Here is a 19,002-nt window from a genome sequence, read left to right as displayed (position 1 = left end):
CTCCACCTTAGGAAAGAGATTTCTTGAGATACTGTTTGGAGTTTTATTGGCAACAAGGTTCTGCCTGTCACATGCTTGGCCCCGGCCTCACTGCCTGCTGTGTTCTCCCCAGTGCCAACAGAAAGGGAAAGGGGAAGAGACTGGGAGCCTCCAGCCCCTGCCAGGAAAGCCCTGGTGGCCCAGCAGGAGTGTTGGGAGAAACCCAGGATGGCCCAGATTCCCTCATACTCTCCCAAATCCAGCCCTTGGCCCACACCAGGTGTTCTGCCCACGGAAGGAAAGGGCCCATGAAAACACCCACAGCTGGTTTGAGTTCACAGCACCCACGGCAGGGCCAGCCAGGGCCTGGCCACAGGGATGCTGTGGGGGACAGCTCCAGAGAGCTGCACTGCCTGCTGGGGACAGCCACTCCTGGATCCAGGATTGTTCCTCCCCGGAGTGCTGCCGGCAGCCCCGGCACAGCCCCGCCCTGCAGGGCCCGGGGAGGCACCTGCCAGCACTGCAGACCCTGTCTCCAACAACAGGCTCTCCCCTGCTTCCACTGGGAGCTCCCATCTCCACTGCCCAAACCCTTCCTGCAAGGGATGCCTTGAGATGTGTTTCTGTCACACCTCGGGCAGAGCCAACACTGCAAGAACATGTCGGGGCAGAAATACCTGCAGCTCTGGAAAACCCCCCACCTCCAGAAGGGGTCAAAACCCTACAACACCACAGCCAGGCATCCTTCTTGGGTGTGGAGAGGATGGGGAGAACAAGGGGTTCATGTTATAAATATAAAATCTGCTACAAAGAGAAGACATATATTGTACATCTTTGACCCATATACACAAGAACACAATATACACAGAACGCCTCGGAGGAGCGGGGACGCTGTCAGGAGATTTTGAGAGATGTTGCTCCCCTACCAACACCCCCTCCGTGCCTTCCCCACACGCTGGATGGGGCTGTACTCACAGAACATCAGTCACCAAAAGTTCCACCAAGCTGGCACGTGTCATTCCAAGTGTGCGTGGATGGAGTGGTCGTGGCCCCCGTGGTGCCTGCCCCGCTGCCCTGGGGGAGAGGTAGGCGAAGAGGATGGAGAGAAGGAGGGAGGGCAGGCACGAGGGACTCTCTTGTGAACCCACAAAGTGCTTGGGGGGTCTCTGGACCCTCGGAGCGAAGGTAGGCCCTGAGAGAAACTTCTTGCCCTGCCACCCTCGTGGGGAAGGATTCTGCGGCCAGGCAGGTCTCTGATAAGGCATTTTCATCTGGGAGTTGGCGCAAACAGTGTCAGAAGAGAGGAAGGAGCAGATGGGGCAGCGCACGTGGTGCAGGTCAACAGGAGGCAGCGAAGCCAAAGTGGTCCCAGCCAGACAAGCCCAGGACTGGGAGTGCAGAGGACAGGAGGGCTTCGTCTCTGGCTCAGTTTGTCTGTAAAGCTTCTCCCATGTTCTCCTTCAGCCCCTTGAAGCCTCCCTTCCTGGTGTGAGCCATCAGCACGGAGTGAAATACTGAGAGTCGTCAAAATGGCACATCCAGGCGCATGGAGTGGCAGACAGGCACATGTTCAGAGTTAAGACAAGAGTCCAGGTGAGCTTTGTACAGCAAGGAGCAGCTCCTGGCTGGAGTGTCCGAGGATTTGGGATGACAAAAATGCCACAGTGATCAGATCGGGCGAGGACAAGGGGCGGGCATGGGAGAGAGGAGCCAGTCTGGGCACCTATCGGCGGTAATGGTTTGGGGCATCTGCAAACATGTACTTGAGTCTGTAGGCTTCAGCCAGCAGCAGCCCAATCTCTTCGTTACCCCAGTGTATCGTGGGCAGGTTTTGGAGCAACATCAAAAGGCCCTGGAAGAGGGGAAGATGTTTAGAGAGGGTGAAGGCAGAGCACAGATCCAGCGCAGGCTTGGGGCCAGCCTGACCAGTGGCAGCAGCACTCAGTAACACAGGTCTGAAAGGCTCATTAAGATGTGCTTGTGTCTAGATCTGAACCAGTGAAGCACCCCAAGCCCCTTGAAATAAAGGATGCTATTCCAGGGTTACAGCTGGACACAGGAGGGCAAACACTGTGATCAGAGCTGGAATGGGATGTTTGAACCCTCCAACAGCTCAGTTCTCTGGCATCACCAAGGCAAGTTACTTCTAGGCAAAGCTCCTGAGACCAGATGTTCTTGGGGCCAGCTCTGACAGTTGTCTGTGTCCACACTGGGCTCCCAACCAGAGCAATTCCCTCCCCTCCACACCCAGGGAATCACCCCCAACTTCAGGCTCTTACTTGGAAGTCTTCCTCATCCAGGATCTCTTTCCGCCACTTTATCAAGAAGGCAGCGCAGACGTACAGGTGGAAATGGGAGAATCCTTCTGGCTCTGACTGTGGACAGCAAAACTCTGAGTGAGCTCCTGCAGCTCAGCTGGAGAACAACTTCCCCAGACACAGATGTCCCACTGGGTCACCCATCACCCAGCTGGCTGTAAACATCCTGGGGCCACACTGCTTTGTGCCCCTCAGCTGGTGCCAGGAAACCTCTGTCCCCTTGGGGCCAGGGACACAAGTGGAAGTGACAAGCCAGGCAGGGGGTCAGTGGAGCCTGCATACCTGGTAGGTGTCCCAGAGGCGGATGGTGCAGCGGAGGGGCAGCTCCCTCATGAGCAGGTTGTTCATCCAGCGAAAGGCAAACTGCAGGTACTCGACCTCGTACTTCCTAAAGTGATTATGTACCTGCTCTGAAACAGCACATTTCACTTACACACCTGGGGCTCACAGTGCCCCAGCTCCAGCACACTGCTCACAGCACAGTGGCTTTCACACACTTTCAGGCTGAGACCTTTTTGTCCTGAATTCCACCTCTCCTCACCCTGTGCTGTCACCAGGAGGTTTCTGGCTGACCCTGCCCTGCCCTGGTTCCATGAGTGTTGTAAGAAGTGTCTACCCCTGCCCCGAGAGTCCTCACGAAGGAGTCCTCCCTCTGTTGTGCCAAACCTGACCAGATTCCTGTGTCACCTACCATCGATCCTGCTGACCAGCTCCTCCAGGGCTTTGACTTTCTTCTGGATCCCCGGCTGTGCAAAGGTGTAGTTGTCCTGTGGGGAGAGGCCCTGAGTCAGAAGCAGCAGCTTTAACAACAGCTAGAAATGATCAAACCCAGATCAGCAGTTGGACAGGGAGATGAGATTATCATGAGCCAAGGAGACAGAGCTCTTGGGAACCAGGATTGTCTGCTGTGCATTCCCTGGTCAGGACAGGGCCATCTGGACAGCCACAGCACCCATCTCCCCAGGAGTTCACTAACATTCAGCTCAGGGAAGGAGCAAAATCTCCCTAATGCTGGAGCATGCAGAATACTCACCCAGACAGGGAGAGGAGACAACCACACTGCTCCCCCAGCAAGGGCAAAGAAACTCCCGTGGCCCCAGAGGCTCACCTGTATCCCATCCAGCAGCTTGCTCATGCACCAAAAGCTGTCGGCTTCGATGCTCCGTAAAACATCCTGGGACAGGTTTGTCACGTCAAAGTTTTCCACATCCTCCTCTGCAAAAGGGAGAGGGAAGAGCATCAGGGAGATGGGGGACACCAGGACATGGGACAAACCCAGGGGCTTTATCAGGCCAAAGCTTTGCAAGAGGCACTGCAAGACTCCCCGTGTGTTAGGGGTGTGCCTGGCACAGTCACAGCACCCATGCACTCACCTACTCCTCCAACTCAGCTGAAGAACCCCAAAAGACTTGCTGGCCATGCCCTGAACCCAGTCCAGCTCCCCAGGGAACCACAGGAGGGATCCCACAGTACTTTTGTCATCCTTCTGGGACAAGGGCTGTGCAGGGACAAAGCTCTGGCACATTGGAACCCCTTGGCACACCTGCCGTGGGGGACAGCAGGTCTCTGCCAACTGGGAGCACCACAGGGAGAACTGGGAAAGGGGAAACCTTCACTGCAGCCAGAAACCAGAGAAGGAAACTCGCTTGGGGCAGCACAAGGGAGCTGCCAGTTGCCACTCCCAGCTGGATTCTTCACCAAAGCACAACAGAGGCACCCAGCCTGGAGGCTGCCAGCTTTGAGGACCCAGGAGAAAGAACTGCCAAAGCTTCAGAAACCTCTGTAGGGAGAGCAGGACCCTCAGGCATAGCTGCAAGGACCCAGAAGCATGCAAAGATCTTCCTGGGCAGCAAAAAGGCACTGAGTTGAATCCAGCACAGGGACAGCTGGGCCATGTGGCACAGAGAAGACTCAGCTTCGTGGGGTTTCTCCCTCTCCTGGAGCCTGGCTAGCAGGAGAGCTCCAGCAAACAGAAGCTGCCCCATGCATGGCAGAGCCTCGGTGTGGGGGAAGCAGAGATTTGTGCAAGTTTGTTTTTTCAAACCCAAGGGGAGTCTGACAGTGCAAGGGTCAGCGGCAGCTCTGTCCCCAAAGGATTCTCAGAGAGTGAAAAAGGCTCCTTGCTTTTAGATGGGCTTGTGAACCCCCAGGGAGTGTAAGGGAGAGATGCCTCGAGGAGGCAATGACAGTGGTGCTGGCTGAGTTTGGAGCAGAATCACCTGCTCCAAGCCAGGCTCACCTTAACCTGGTGGCTGGAGAGGGAAACAGGCATGGGGGAAAGCAGTGGGACCGAGGTGGGGAGACAGTCAGGAGACACAGGTCTGGGCCCTCCTGGCTTGACTGACCCAGCAGTTCCCTCCCTCTTCTCCATGGGAAGAGAGCACCCACCACGCTGCTGTCACGCCACTGAATCAGATCAACAAATAACAGGGCTCAACTGGTCCTGTTCCAAGTTCAGAGGCTCAGAAATCCTTGGGAAAAAACAAGAGAAGGAGAAGATGGGGCTCGGGGCTGGAGCCAGGCCACCCTCTTGGCTCAGATACACTGCAGGGCACTGCCACAGGCTGGTGAAAACCAACACCAACAGGTCCTGCCTGAAGGAGGAAGGGCAGGACAGTCAGCGACTCCAACACTGCTCCCACCTCTGCTTCTCCTCTGGGGCACAGCTCAGCTCCAGAGCAAACTGCCACCAGGAGCTCTAGGGACAAACAAGAGCTGGTCAAGCACTAATCTCACTATCTTCTACTGCAGAAAGAGCAGCAACGCTGTTTTCCAGCTGCACATCATCATCACCATCCAAAACTGTCACTCTTCTGCTGCCTTCTCTATAGACACTCTCAAAGGGTCCAGGCAGGGAGACAGGCAAGCAGAATCTGTTTAGTGTCCATCTCCTTCCCGAGGTCTCACAGAGAGGAAGGTGGATGGGCAGGCAAAGGAGCAGGACATGTGGACACCCAGGACTGGTGGCAGAGGCAGGCTCAGCCCTGAGGGAATGAGCCCTGTGCAAAGACCTGCCCATGGATGGAGGACCACGATGGAGAAGGAGACATGGTGACCTGCCCAGGTGATGGGGAACACCCTGCTCCTTGCACCAGCATGGGGACAGGAGGAGCAGCTCTGCCAGCACCCCCGTGTTAAAGCAGAACAGTGGGAGGAGATCCCCAGCAGGAGGCAACACACACTGCAAGAGGCTGTGAACCGAACCCCAGGTCTCTGGAGTGTGGCTCAGCACAAAGATCTGCTTAGCAGCAGCACTAAAGAGGCCTCATGGAAAGGAGATACCAACATACGGCTGTGACAGGGACTGAAAGGAAGCCACTGGCTTGGTGACAGCCACCTACAGCAGTGCCACATGGAGCCCAGGGACAACAAGAGCTCAACAAAAGCAAAGTTCTGTGAGTGACGTTTCAAAAGGGCTCAAGGAGGACACAGGAGAAGGGAAAGACCAGAGAAGCCAGGGCTCTGTGCACCCACATCCCTGCTTTCCATAGGGAGGCTTTAATGACTCCCCATATTCTGGGGAGCAGAGGGGGCTCAGGGCAGGACTGGACAGCTGGAGGAGAGTTAAGCCCAGCCTCAGCTCACAAATTCCCACAGCTCTGGGCAAGTCTGCACTGCATGCAGTGAGCCCCAGGCCCAGGACAAAACTGGAGGTCAGGAGAGGCTGATGAGTGGTGACACAAGTGTCCCCATTCCCATCACCCAAGTTTCTGCTCCTACGTGCAGGGAAAGAGTGTCTTCATTGGACTGCGATTAGGATTTAGTGACAAAGCCAGTTAGAGGCAAATAAGATCAATATTCCCATGGCACTGCTCCCCTCTACAGCCCTGGTGTGGTGCCAGACAGGTCCCAAAGCTGGGACAACCTCTTATGCAAGGCCTGGAATCAGGGATGGAAGTGGTGTCACACAGGCAGAGAGCACTGGGAGAGGCTGCAGGGCCAGCACTGACACAACCTGGGGATGCTGAACTCACTTGAGCTTTGTCACTGCCATCCTAAATCCAAACACAAGCCCTGAGAGCTGGGAGTGACTCAGCAGAGGGGCTGCAGGACCTGAGCTGGGAGGGACTGAAACCTCAGTGCCTGTGCTTGTTACGCCCTCTCTGATCACCTGGAAAAATGGGGGTATGGTTTCCTCTAGGAGGTGCTGAGGTGTCATTCCTGCCCCAATTCCTCAGCTGCCAGAACATCTCTCTACATCCCCATCCTCCCCAGAGGTCCTGGGAGCTTGTGCCCATCCAGAAGGCACCACCAACAAGCTCAGCTGCTCCTGCACCTTCAACACCTCCCTCAAGCTCTTCCTCAGCAGCACCTGCAGCAGAAGCCATCAGTCAGGAGGAAGAATCACTCCAGCTTTGGATTGCTCAGTGGCAGGGGCCCAAAGCTTCCGTGCTTGCTGCCAAGTAGCTGAGGCAGTGGTGTCCATGCAGGAGGCAGGGAGAGCATCACAAGAGGTGAGCCAGCTTGCCATGTTGGGGGAAAGGAGAAAACACAGCAGTTAAACCTATCCCACCTGCCAAGGGTGCACTGCAGTCTGCCCACCACCTGCAAGAAGCAGGAGGTTTGGATCCAGACTGGGTGGATGCAAGTGTGGGAAAAGCAACTGGTCCCAACTGGCAGAAGGGGTCAGGGGAGTTCAGATAAGGACTAGAAAACTCTGGGGATGAGCTTCTCCCTGCCTCAGCCTAGCTGGTGTTTTCTGAAGCTGGTCAAAGGAGCGCACACACCCGGGATTCAAGGCATTGCTCAGAAGGAAGAGGCAAACAGTGTCAGTGGGATGCCTTCAGGCAGGCTCGGGAGATGCAGGTTAATAAAGGGGTCATCCAGGCCCCAGAGCATCCAGGGCAGCTAGAAGAACCAGAAGAAACAGCTTCCTGTGGATGTTTTCCCCTCAGTTCCCCTCCTTCAGGACCTGGAGAGGCCCACATCCTTCCGGCACCTTCCATGGCGATGATGGAAAGGCATCAAGACAAAGGCACTGCAGTGTGGCCGAACTGCTCTCACCACTGCCCAAGCCAGCTGTATTTAATGCCTCTGCACACAAGGGCTGGAGTTTGTTGGGTAACTGCTGACTGTTCCATTGTTTGTGTCAACTTCAAACAAAGGAAGCTGCTGAACTGTTCCCTGGAAGTGACTGATAAGCTACAAACCATTCCCTGCCTAAACCACACTCCTTTTCCCCATTCCCATTTTCCCTTTCCAGCCCTTGCAGGAGATGCCAGACAAGCCCAGTGAAGGATGTTTCAGGCCTTGGGTTGATAAAATGTAGAGTGCAGACATTATCAACCAGACACATTAATCAGCTGCTGAGCTCCAAGGAGAGATTTTAACTGATCTGCAGAAAAGAGGATTTGTTGTCTGCAAATGCAATACCTGCCCAAATCACGGGATGATGGATCAGAAGCCTACAATGAACTTGGCCGTGGGGACCAGCCTGTGAGACTGCTTCATGAGAAGCCCCTGGATTGGACAGTAGAAGATCAGGGTGTCATCCTGGCCTTGTGTTTCACAGCTAAACAACATCACCAACTTGTGATCTCCCACCTCTGGCTGTCAGCTCTGAGTCACATGGGCACCCCACGATCCCCAGAGAGCTGCAGTGGTCCTGGCTGTGGGGGACAGCCCTTCAGAAGCTCTGATGCAAACATCCCAGGGGACATGGTGGGCAGCCAAGCAGAGGAGCCAGCTGGCAGCACAGTGGGTTCCTTCGAGGACCTTGTGGTCAACAAAACACCTGCTCTGAAAGGAGAGCAGGAGCAGCAAACCCAAGAGATTTGAGGATGGAGCCAGGGCTGGTGCCAACTTCCCAGAGCAAGGGAAAATGCAAGGGGAAATTTTCCAGGCCAGTTGTACACCCACCTGTGAGCATGGGAATACCTGCAGGTGACACACAGCTGTGTGAGCCCTCAGTGGCTCTGTGGGCAGGGGGTGCCTGAGCCATACAGGCTGTTCCCTTTCCCAAGGAAGATACAGCTGGGAAAATACAGGGAGAATTTCCCTTGAGCAAGAGACTTCCCACAGAAAGGTGAGCTGTCCCTTGGTACGTGCTGCACAAGGATTACCAAACTGTGCAAGGCCTCTCCGGCTGCAAGAACTTGGGTGCAGCACAGACTGAGCTGATCCAGGCTCCAAGGATCCTGAAAATTAATGATCCAGCATGGAGAGCCCTCAGCCCTGCCCTGCCCAGCTCCTCAGGGGCCTGACTGCAAAGGCAGCTGTAGAGAGGAGGCTCCAAACCAACTACTTAAATCCTCTTATAGAGGGGTTACGAGGGACTGACCACTGCCAGCTCTTTCCCACGGACATTAAAGGCAATTATTGATTTGTCTTTTAATTCTGACTGCTACACCAGGGAGCAGGTAGGCACCACAACAGCTTGTGACCTAAAGGCTGGCTTTCAATCCCAGGCTCTGGAGACAAAAGGGTTGTTGTTGCTTGGCCAAATTCAGCTCAACTGGTCCTGCAGAGGAATTTTTCCCTCCAACCCAAGTTTCAGAGAGAGCTGGAAACAGGAAGGCCACATCCAGAGAGGAAGCTTCAATCAGGAGTGAAAACAGCCCTGAAGGATGGTGAGAAGTACAAACCCAGCACAGAGCCTGACAGGGCGAATGCAGCATGAACTCTGCTGCCACATGCAGGGAGAGCTGAGCCCTGGCACCCACCAGGGTACAGGACTGCAGAAGTCACACCACGTACCCACAGGCAGCTCTGATGCTTCACACCAGCTCCCTTCTTGCCTGGGTCACTCACTGAGCACAGCTCTACTTCTAACCCAATAAATCAATCCTGAGCAAGTGGCCTCTGCCAGGACTAAATGCCATGGATGCTGCTCAGGCGACAGGAGAAGCCTCTCACAGGGAACCTGCTCAGATCTGACCTGCTCTTCCCACAGAAGGGAATTCACTCCAGCTGCCATCAGAGACACATTTGGTGCTTTCTCCTTCAGGCTGTGAGGAGCAACAGCACTGCCCAGGGATCAACCCTGAGCACACTGGCTGTCTCAGTGGTAAGCAAGGTGGCTCAGCTCTTCACAAGGCCCTCAGCAGAGGTAGATCAGCACTAGTTTACAAAGCCTCAGCTTGATAGTGGAAGGCTTTCACTCACTTCAACACTTCAACTTTTGGATAAAACCTTAAAAATATTTATTCAACAGGATTTCTGTCACTAATACAGTCTTATAAATTCGTTTTTCCTTCTATTTACAGTGAAAACTAAGAGCCTTTAAACATAGGGATTATGACATCCCAGCATTAATGTCAACTCCAAAACACAGCTAGAGCCAGAGAAAGAATAAAAGCATGATGGGTGGAAAGGACTTGATCTCCAGGTAAAAGCAAGCGGCTGACAAGAAATCCAGAAGCAGCAGGGAGAAGTCAGTTTGCTTTCTGAAACTCTCAGTTTGAGAAACACACCTGTACTAGCAGCAATGGAGAGAATCTGTATTTAAATAGTTTATTTCACATTCTTGGCAGGGTCTCTTTATATTTCACTTATTCCTCCTAGAGCAGGAACTGTCTCCCAAGTCCAAGCTTTGAGAGCAAGACCCTCCTCCCAACTCCATATGTCAGGGCTTTGCCTGAACTCCCTCAGTGCCTAAAAGATCCCATTGCCCTCCAAGCTGAGAGGTTGTTAAGTACACTGAAATGCAAACCCACCCTTAGCACTTAACCTTCTGTGGGGCTCGGCAAGATTATGAAACTGAAGTCAATTCAGCCAGGGAGCAGAAATACAGCAAGAGGTCAAAATACAACTCCAGCCTAGCCCAGGCACTCTGAAGGAGGAGTACATCATCCCCTTCTCCAGCAAAGCAAGTTTTCCTCATGCCAGCATTTCACACATTTCAAACCCCGTGGTCAGGAGTGCTTGGAGCAGCAAGTGTCACTTACCAACGTGCTCAGAGAGGAACACGACAAAGAACGGGGTGACCAGGTCATTGATGCCCTGCACATAGCCGCTGGCTGGGTGGCGAATGGCCCAGATAAACAGGATTCTCTCAAAAATCTAAGGAAGAATGAGGGAAAGCAGGTACCTGCATTAGCCATGCACAAAGGGAAGGCAGAAAAGCATAACTGCTAAGCTCAGGGAGTGCAGACCATGCACTGGCAGGCTTTTCTGTAGCAGTTAGGTAATGTTAGAAGCATAAAAGTCCTAGGAGAAACTCCTGTGTGATCCACAGATCCCACACACAGGCCAGCCCACTCTTCAGACAACACAGTCCAGGCTCCTCATCAAAACCTCTGCCTGAAGAAAGGCAGACCCAACTTTTCAAGACCCAGATAGCTTAATATCCACAGGACAGGGCTGCCTCTTGGCAGAGGAGCGTCCTTGGCTGAACATCAGGTGTGAAGATGAAGTATCAGCACAGTACTCCCAGAAAAACACAGATCAGGACAGTTCCCAACAGAGCAGCCTCCCTCACAACAACCAGCGTTCCCAGACTGCCCCAACCCCCTGGACACCATGCTCTGACACACCACAGACACCCACTGAGCTTGTTTCCAGAGAGGACAGGTGCCCACACCTCCTGGCCACCTCTCGAACCCATCCCTGCCCAGTTGCTCCCATAAAAAAGGTTTTGAAGCAAAACAGAACTACCCTGTGTTCTGGTTCAAATGCCTTCAATTTGTCTCAAAACAAAAGCTTCAGGTTTTTTACCAGCTCTTGGCTCCATCTTGCCAAAGAAGAGATCACCTCATAACCCCCAAGCTCCAAGTTTGATGTCTTCCAGAAACATGGGACAAGACCAGACAGTTCCAGGAGGTATTTGCATTGGGAGCTGTCAGGCAGGGAAGTTTCCTCACAAAGTTAACTCACTGGGAGCAGTGCTGGCCTCACTCCACACACACATCCCATGGCAAATGTAGGGCAGGAGCTTCACCCCCTCCTCTTACCTCCTGGACGAGTGGCTGCTGGAAGAGGGGAATGAGTGGGTTGGTCCTTGGAATGTCAATGTGGATCTGGAAAAGAAGGTGGGTTACACACACCAGCTGTGCTTTCCAGGGACACAGTAACTCATCACAGGCTAACAGAGGGGAATCCACCATCAGTGTTCCCCCAGGCAAGAGCTGACAAGCACAGTGAGGGCTACCTATGTCAACTGTACTGATAAAATAATGTACAGGTATCTGCAGTGTGCTCTGCTCACATGCAGGCAGGTAGTTCAGAGCTGAAATTTAGTATTAGATCAATTTAGGAAAAGCTTAAACTAACAAGCACAGAACCATGGTGCCTCTTCCCCAAAGAGAAGTCTCCTCCCAGTTTCAGCTAGAGCAAGTCCTGGCATGACGCTACCCACGGGGAGAAGCAGCAGCAAGAGCGAGGAAAGGGCTATAACCAAAGCAGAAAGGCAGGGGAGGGTTCCTACCTGTCTGTAGGTGTCCTGGTGGTGCTCCTCATTCCGGGAGTCGTAGTACTGCTGGATGAAGCCGAAGTACTCCTCCCTTTTCCGCTGCAGGGTCAGCTTCCGGCGCTCCGAGTTGGCAGGGAGATAGCCCTGAATTGGGAAAACTCAGCTCAGGGCAGACCCTCTTTCCTCATCAGCCCTTGAAATCCTGCCAGCTGTGCACCCAGAAACATCAGGCACACAACTCAGGAGCTGGGGAAAGAGCTTTCATGGAATTTGGCCTTCCCAGTCCCTGATCTTGGAGAAACCCAACTTCATCAGGTTCAGTTTCCCAAAAGAGCGTGAACCAGCCAGTCCCCACACCAGTCTGAGCTTTGAGCTCAAAGAGGATGCAGCAATGACACTCCCTGACCAAAAAACCCTACAGCTCACCTGTAAGCTGGGCACTGGGAACACACAAGCAAAGCTGGCTGTGGGACACATGGAGCACATGTCCCTGACGTGGCACAGTCCCCCCAGACTGCGGGGTCACAGCTCCCAGTACTTACTGAGAGCAGTCTCCACGTCACAGGCCGGACCTCTCTGGGCACACCAGGCCAGCTGCATTTTCTCAGCTCATCTGCAAACGGACAGTGGTGGCAATGGATTAGATCTTAGGCATGTCCAGGCACCACTACACCTAGAAGGAGAGGAAAGCCCAGTCTGCTCCTGCAGGCTCTGGAGACAATGAGCCTCCAGGAAGGCTCCCACACTAGCAATGACTGGGGATGTGGGTCTACTGCAAGGAGAGTAGAGATGATTTCAGCCCAGCTTGGGCACAGAACTGGGAGCTGCAGGGTCACCAATGTGCCAGGACCTCAGTTCTCATGCAGAGCCCAACAGCCCCCAGTGATCCCAACCCCCATGTGAAAGATGGAGAATGATTAGGGACAGATAGGAAGTGGTTGGAGGACATCATCATCTGCCAACAGAGAGTTTGCAGATTCTTGCAAACATCCCACCTGGTACAACTGCAGGCAGTAATTTTTTCCACCCTGAAGCAGACCTGATGCAGGCAGCAGGCCCCCTCTGCCTTCCCCTGCCCACCCAGAGGCACCTTCATTCTGCACCACTCACCCAGGTCGGTGTTGTGGCTGGAAAGGAGCTGCCGGAACTTCTCCAGGCGCGTTTTCTCCCTCACAGTCATGGGGGGAGCCCCAGAGGCGTTTTGGTCAGAGATTCGAGCCACAAGTGGAATGACAGGCCGGAGGGGAAGGGACTGCTGCTTCTGCAGGGGACTCCGCACACAGGCCTCCTCTGCAAGGACCAGACGCTGCACTGAGCTGGGGAAGGAGGTTCCACCTCTCCAACCCCACCTCGCTCTTCCAGCCACTGTCAGACACTGCAGATTTCACCCTTCTGTTCCTCAGCACCACGGAACAGCATCACTGGCCCACTCCAATGGATCAGCAGTTCACAGGCATCTGTTGTAGCTCTTCCATCAGTTCCCCCCATTTCTGCCTCTATTTCTTCCTCCTGCATCCAGACACCTGGCTGCAAGTGGATCAGACTTCCCTCTGCGCAGAGGAAGCCATGGGTAGGACACAAGAGACAAGGCAGAACTGACCTTCAGATCCCTCTGCTCTCCAGTGATCCAAACACCAATCAAGCTAATTGCTAGTGCAGAGAGAGGAGCTGGTGGGCTGCCAGTGCCACCTCCTGGGGTACTCTCACTGCACAGGCAGACAAGGCAGAGCGAGCAGGAGCTGCTGCTGCCAAATTCCCTGCCCAAGCTGTGTCAACAGGACCTCACCCAGACCTTTGCTAAACACAGCACACCAAGCCACAGAGGAAGCAGACAGTGAGCAAATCTCAGCAAGAACTTAACAGATCTCAAAACTGACTTAGCACCCAGAACATGGAATACTCTGGGACAGACAGACATGCCTGTATGCAGGATGTTGAGCAGCCGAGGGCACAAGCATTAAAGCCAGGCCTCTGAAAATGGCTCCTTGGAGTACAGGATACTAAAAGGAAGAAAAAGCCTCTCTTGTGCTTACGGGCTGTGTCACAGCCTCTTGCCCACACTATGAGTAGCAACAAGCAGTTGAATTCAGTGGCCAAGCGGGAAAGCACTGGAGCAGGAGGCTGCTCCTGAAGATGGCTCTTACCAGAGGTCCTGGAGAGCTGGGCCTCGCTGCTGGACTTGATGACCTTGCAGTTGGTGGGCAGGTCACCGAGGGCAGGCTGGCACCGCTCAGGCTTCACCCGTAGCTTGCTGTGGTTCTCCAAAACCTGCGCTGCCGTGGCCTTGGCCACTTTAGAGTTCAGAGTTTGCAAAGAAGATGAGGAGGAGGAGGAGAAGTCCTCATCTTCGTCATCCCCGATGTCCCAGGCATCGCTGGTACTGCGGGCAAACTCGTGGAAGCTGGAGGCCTTCTTGCTTTTCATGGGCAGCCCACTGGCCTTGGAGCGGTCCTTGATGAAGCTGCAAGCCAGAGAGGAACAGGATCAGAGCTGTGCTGTTGGATGAGTTCATTTTCTTTCCTTTCTCCATGCCCTCACTCCAATCAGCCAATCCCTTTGTCCAGTTACCCTGTTCCTCCTCCCAGACCTAAGGAATATGTTAAGTCTCTCTGGGCTGCCCACTGCCAGGAGTGGCTGTCACAGGCTGCTGTGACAGCAGTCACAGAAGCCACAGTGGCAGCACACAGCTGGAGAGGTGCCAGGCTTCTTGGCTCGGAAGGGCAAAGGGAAGACAGGTACAATTCCTCCAGCTCTGCCTTCCCCCACCCTACACAAAAAAGGTAGATTAACATCCAAAAATAGGTTTTGCAACCTGGAGAGAGGCATGTCAGAAGTCAGACACAGCAGGTCTCCTTCCATGGACACTCCCAAAACAGCTGCACTTGTTCCCAGCAGCCAGACCAGCCTGGGTCTTTCCTCAGGCACAGAAGGAATTTACTCTTAAGCTACAGGAGCCAAAGTCCACCACCTGAAGCAGGGAACTTTTACCACTACACAGCACGAGACAGGGACAAGGAGGCAGTTCAGATCCAGAATTCTGCCTTTTTCTGCTGCAGTTCTCCAGCCTCGTAGCTGCTGGGCAGCTTTACCTCCCTTTCCCTTAATTCCTCCAGCTCCAAAGAGGAGCTGAAGGATCAGACACCACTACTAAAAAAAAAAAAAAGTCTGTTTCCTTTGATGTGGGTGTTACTGTATGGATTTCTGGCCATAAAGGGCACCAGCAGATAAGCTCTCCCTGCAAGCTTTCGTAGAGCTCAAGGCAGCACCACATCCCACTGCTGTCCTTCTTTGTTGCAGTATCACAGTGCCAGGGATGCTGGAGATCTCCACCTACTGCAGAACTGAGCCCCGAACCTGCCAGGCCTTGTGGCCTGCATCTCCAGGAGACAAACACTTACTTTTTGGTGAGCCGGGAATCCAGTGGAGGATGCTGTGCTCCATAGACAGGTTGAATGCTGCAGGAAGGGGAAAAGAAAAAAAACCCAAGGTGCTGTAAAAAGAGGTCCTACAAATAATCTCAGCCTAAACTTGGGTCACACTTCTTGCCTGCTATTGAGAGCTGAATGAAAGACCAAAAGCAGCTTTAAAAACCTTCTAACTTAAAAGCCTTAGATGCAAAATGACACATTCAGATGAAGACTTGTTCTCTGCAGCAGCAAAGAGAAACCTTCTTTAAACTCTTAGGCCCTGTCCCACCTGTGCTGGGATTTGAGATCTGCTCTTTTCTGCACCACCAGCTCACTCCAAGCAACCACGTGTCTCAATCTACCTGCTGCATACACTGAGTTCACCCTTCCAGGCACTGTGGGACAGGGAAGGACTCCAGGCAGTGACACTGGGACTCCTCTGTAAATGTACTTTAGGGTTTGAACCCCATGCTGGCTCCAGGATCACAGCCAATGCCACGGAGAAGGAATGTCTGGTACAGTATGTGGTTTGACTCGGGTCCAAATCCTGGTTTAATCAACTACTTCCTATGTGGCCTGAAATGAGTCACCACATCTCAGTTCTTTCGGTTCCTTGGGACAAGGAGCCTGAGGGCTCCAGGCCCTACATGGGGAGCATCACCTCAGAGAGGAGCCACTAAAAACACACTCATCGCTGGTTTTGCAGAGTCTGGAGGTGAGACAGGGATCCTGAGTTATCACCTGCATTTGAGGAACTATTCACAGCCACCCCACCCTGGAAAACAACCTCTGGAAAACAAGTCCTGCAATGCCATGGCAGAGACAAAGGCCCACTCAGAGCTGGCACACAAGGAACAAGCTTCTCTTGGGTCAATAGAGCTGGCCTGGTTTCTAGGAGCTGCAGATGGTGCCCGGCAGTAAAACCAGCAGAGCCCAGCCATGGAGGAGAGGGATGGCAGCCTGGTGCAGCTGGAAAGCACGCTGGGAACAAGCTGAGGATGCAGAAGCAACAGGTCCAGCTGGCAGGGAAGAGATGCAGAGAGCCAGGGCAGAGGCTGGAAACAACCACAACACAGAGAGATCCTGGTGGAGCAGCCCAACAAGGAGTGGGCTCACCACTGCAGTGGTTGTCCCTCGTGGCTGGAAGGGCTCACTGTGTTTATCCATCGAGGATTAAGCCTAGGACAGCGTGTGATGACTAATGAGTACCTGGAAGTCAGGGCAGCAATTAAGCAAAGGTACCTCCACGGGTGGACATAGCAAAGAGATGATGAGTAAGAAGAACAAGCCCTCCACATCAGCACTGCTTCCCAATGACTTGTGGCAGCTCCCTGCAGGACAGGAGCCAGCAGAGCCTCTCCCATACCCAGTACCAAACTCACACTGTCCCATGATAGCCAGCACAAAGCTGCTCCTTTTTGTCAGGGACCCACAGGCTGCCAGTGGGGAACTGCTTTGATCCACCTGTGAAGGCCTGGACTTCACAAGAGCAACAAAGTGTGTGTGTTAGAGAGAGGAGGGGATGTGGCAGCCAGTGCTGGGGGAGAAAACCCTTTCCTGGGGTTCTGAATCAATGTTTGATAAAATGGCAGAGGGTCCCACCTGTACACAGCTCTTTTTAAAGTCCTACAACCCAGACATTCCCAAACGAAGAATCTCAAGCTGATCTAAGCTGTGCTCCCAGCCTGACTGGACAAGTCCCCTGTTCTGTCCCAGTTTAAACTCTTTGGGACAGGCATTTCCTGTTACCTGGATGTTCAGTGTAGGGCACAAGGGGTGACCAATGGTGTGAGGTACAATGTCTGTGCTCCCCGTGTGACACCTCACAGGATCATCACAGGGTATGGGTTATTGACACTGCAGCAGAGCGTAGCCATGAAACGTCACTGCCCCTCTGGACACTGAACATATTTATTTCCAGCAGGCTGTTTCTCCCCTTTTAAAATGGCATTTAAATAACCCCACCAGACCCTGGCTGCCCATCTCTCTGAAGAGCAGGGAATAAACAACACATTGCAGAGGACAACACACCAGAGCACTCTGTCAACACATCCCTAGAAAATTATCAGGCAGAAAATTCCCAGTGCAAAAAACCACAAGACAGCACTGGAAAAACAAAACACTGTTTACCAGTTCTAAACCTACACCAAAAATCCACCCTAAATCTACAGGGACCAAAAGGTAATAAACTTTATTAGCAAATAAAAGCTAATACAACTAAGTGACCAAGCACACAGAGTGTCATGGAAAAGGAAGCTAACACAGTATCCAAGTCCCTACAAAGCCTCCTTCTGCCAGATTGTCAGGGGAAAGAAAGGAGAGAGCCAAGAATCTGTACAGGAGGGTCTCTCAAAGCTCAGACAAAAAAGAAGAAAGGGGGGTTCATGTCTAGCGACCACGGATGCAGCACATCACACCTCCACCTTCTGAGTCAGGTTGCTGAAGGCCTGTTGGTGACTGTCCCTGGAAACCACCAGCACACAGGAGGTAACAAGGCTCCTGGATCCAGGATATCTGCCAAGCAGGCAGTTAGGAGCAGGAGAGAATACTGCCAAAATCTTCACGATGCAGAGTATCACAGGCAGGACCGGCTGCCGGCCAGACCGGTTCACCTGGTTTGGGGTTTCCAAGGCAAAGCTCAAAAGTCACCAAATGCAGAAGAGAGGTGGTGTCCAGGACCACCAGCTGAGAGCACGGCTGAGACCTTTGCGTAAGGGACAGGAGCAGTTGGGAAATAACCCAGGGAAAGCACAGGATTTTCCTCCCACAGGAGCAGCAGAGGAGGAACAGAGAGCTCCTTGCTCTCCCTTTGCTTACTGCAGACATGGATTGTCCAGCCAACTGAAGGAGCTGCACAGTGACAAGCAGATGAGTGAAAGCACATTAGAAAGAGATATTTAACTGGCCCAGCAGGATTTAAAGCCAACTAAGCATTTCAGACTGCACCTGTACCCCAGGAGGCGAAGGGCAGGGTTCAGATAAGGCAAATGAGAGCAAAAGTAAGGAGCACAAGGCAGGAAAAACACTTGAGAGAGCCTCCCCAGAGAGGTGGATGCCCTCTTTCCATGTGAGCCTTGCTCCCAAGGCATTGTAGGGAGCCTCTCCTTCATTAATACCAGCCTCTTCTTCCTAAATACCATGTCCATCACACATTTCACTTGTTTCTCCCATCCCCGAGTGAGTAGAGATGCCTTGACAGGAAGCAGAACATCACAGCCAGAAGAACTGAGGCACAAGAGCTACAAACAGAGCCCTCACAGTCCCTCCTCTTGAGCAGAGGGGGACCAGGAGCGACATCCCACACCAGAGAGGATAATGGGGGGTTCCATGCATTATCAGGGACACCCCTGTGGGACAGAGCTGCTGCCACCCAAGGCGACACCTCTAAGGACTTCGGGAAAGGATGTTCTCTTCAGTATCTGTGGAAAAGAAGATAGTACAGCCCTGGCTCTGAGACTACCCCAAAGAGGCCTCCAAGGCACCCTGATCCCTCCATCCTGCTCCCCATGGGGGGCACACAGGGGGTCCCCGCAGCCCCCACACAGCCTGCCTTGTCCTACAGATGAGGGAGCAGCTCTGACCCTACCCTTGACCCTTATACGTGAAGCCTTCCACCAGCAAAATTCCCGTCCCATAGCCTGGCGTGGCCCTGGCATCCCCCCTATTCCAGGGAGGAACCCCGGGGCCCCCAACCAGCTTCTCAGCCCCGCAGCCAGGACAGATCCGCCTGGTATCCCTCGAGGTACCCTCAGCCCCAGAGCCAGGGTGGGTGACAGCCCCTTCCCCAGGCAGAGCGACGGCTCCAGCCCTCAGCCGGAGCGCCGGGGGCGCGGCCCTCGCACCCCTTCCCCTGGGCTCACCTGCCCGGCAGCTTGGCGCTCCGCTTCCAGAACTGCCTGCCGCTCTCGGCCGCCATGGCGGAGGGCGGGGCGGGCCCGGCGGGCCGGCC

General features: G+C 53.7%; 1 protein-coding gene across 1 annotated transcript; it reads right to left on the bottom strand.

The window, feature by feature from the left end:
• Nucleotides 1-784: 784 nt before the first annotated feature.
• Nucleotides 785-18,996, bottom strand: TBC1D22B (TBC1 domain family member 22B). Its single transcript, XM_042013386.1, has 13 exons — nucleotides 18,914-18,996; nucleotides 15,045-15,101; nucleotides 13,791-14,107; nucleotides 12,757-12,936; nucleotides 12,189-12,259; nucleotides 11,662-11,790; nucleotides 11,189-11,254; nucleotides 10,184-10,298; nucleotides 3,406-3,512; nucleotides 2,989-3,064; nucleotides 2,580-2,707; nucleotides 2,259-2,354; nucleotides 785-1,831 (listed from the first exon to the last, which is right to left on the bottom strand). Exons 1-13 carry the CDS (start codon nucleotides 18,967-18,969, stop codon nucleotides 1,703-1,705), a joined length of 1,527 nt encoding a protein of 508 aa, XP_041869320.1. The 5' UTR covers nucleotides 18,970-18,996; the 3' UTR covers nucleotides 785-1,702.
• Between the last annotated feature and the right edge of the window lie 6 nt (nucleotides 18,997-19,002).

Source organism: Corvus kubaryi, unplaced genomic scaffold (assembly GCF_017639235.1).
Source record: "Corvus kubaryi isolate FWS band 111438036 unplaced genomic scaffold, C.kubaryi_AGA036_p1.0 split1-37355, whole genome shotgun sequence".
In the NCBI taxonomy this organism is placed as follows: domain Eukaryota; kingdom Metazoa; phylum Chordata; class Aves; order Passeriformes; family Corvidae; genus Corvus; species Corvus kubaryi.
The sequence above is the reverse complement of the archived record's forward strand: the minus strand, read 5'-3'. Positions and strand labels throughout refer to the sequence as shown.

What these genes read in the sequence shown, in the direction of transcription:
- TBC1D22B (XM_042013386.1), bottom strand. Translation starts at nt 18,969, where the DNA reads ATGGCGGCCGAGAGCGGCAGGCAGTTCTGGAAGCGGAGCGCCAAGCTG. An exon ending in GATTCCCGGCTCACCAAAAA is followed by an intron (nt 14,108 to 15,044) that starts GTAAGTGTTTGT and finishes TCTGGCTTGCAG; the next exon opens with CTTCATCAAGGACCGCTCCA. An exon ending in TGGATGAGGAAGACTTCCAA is followed by an intron (nt 1,832 to 2,258) that starts GTAAGAGCCTGA and finishes CCCCTCTTCCAG; the next exon opens with GGCCTTTTGATGTTGCTCCA.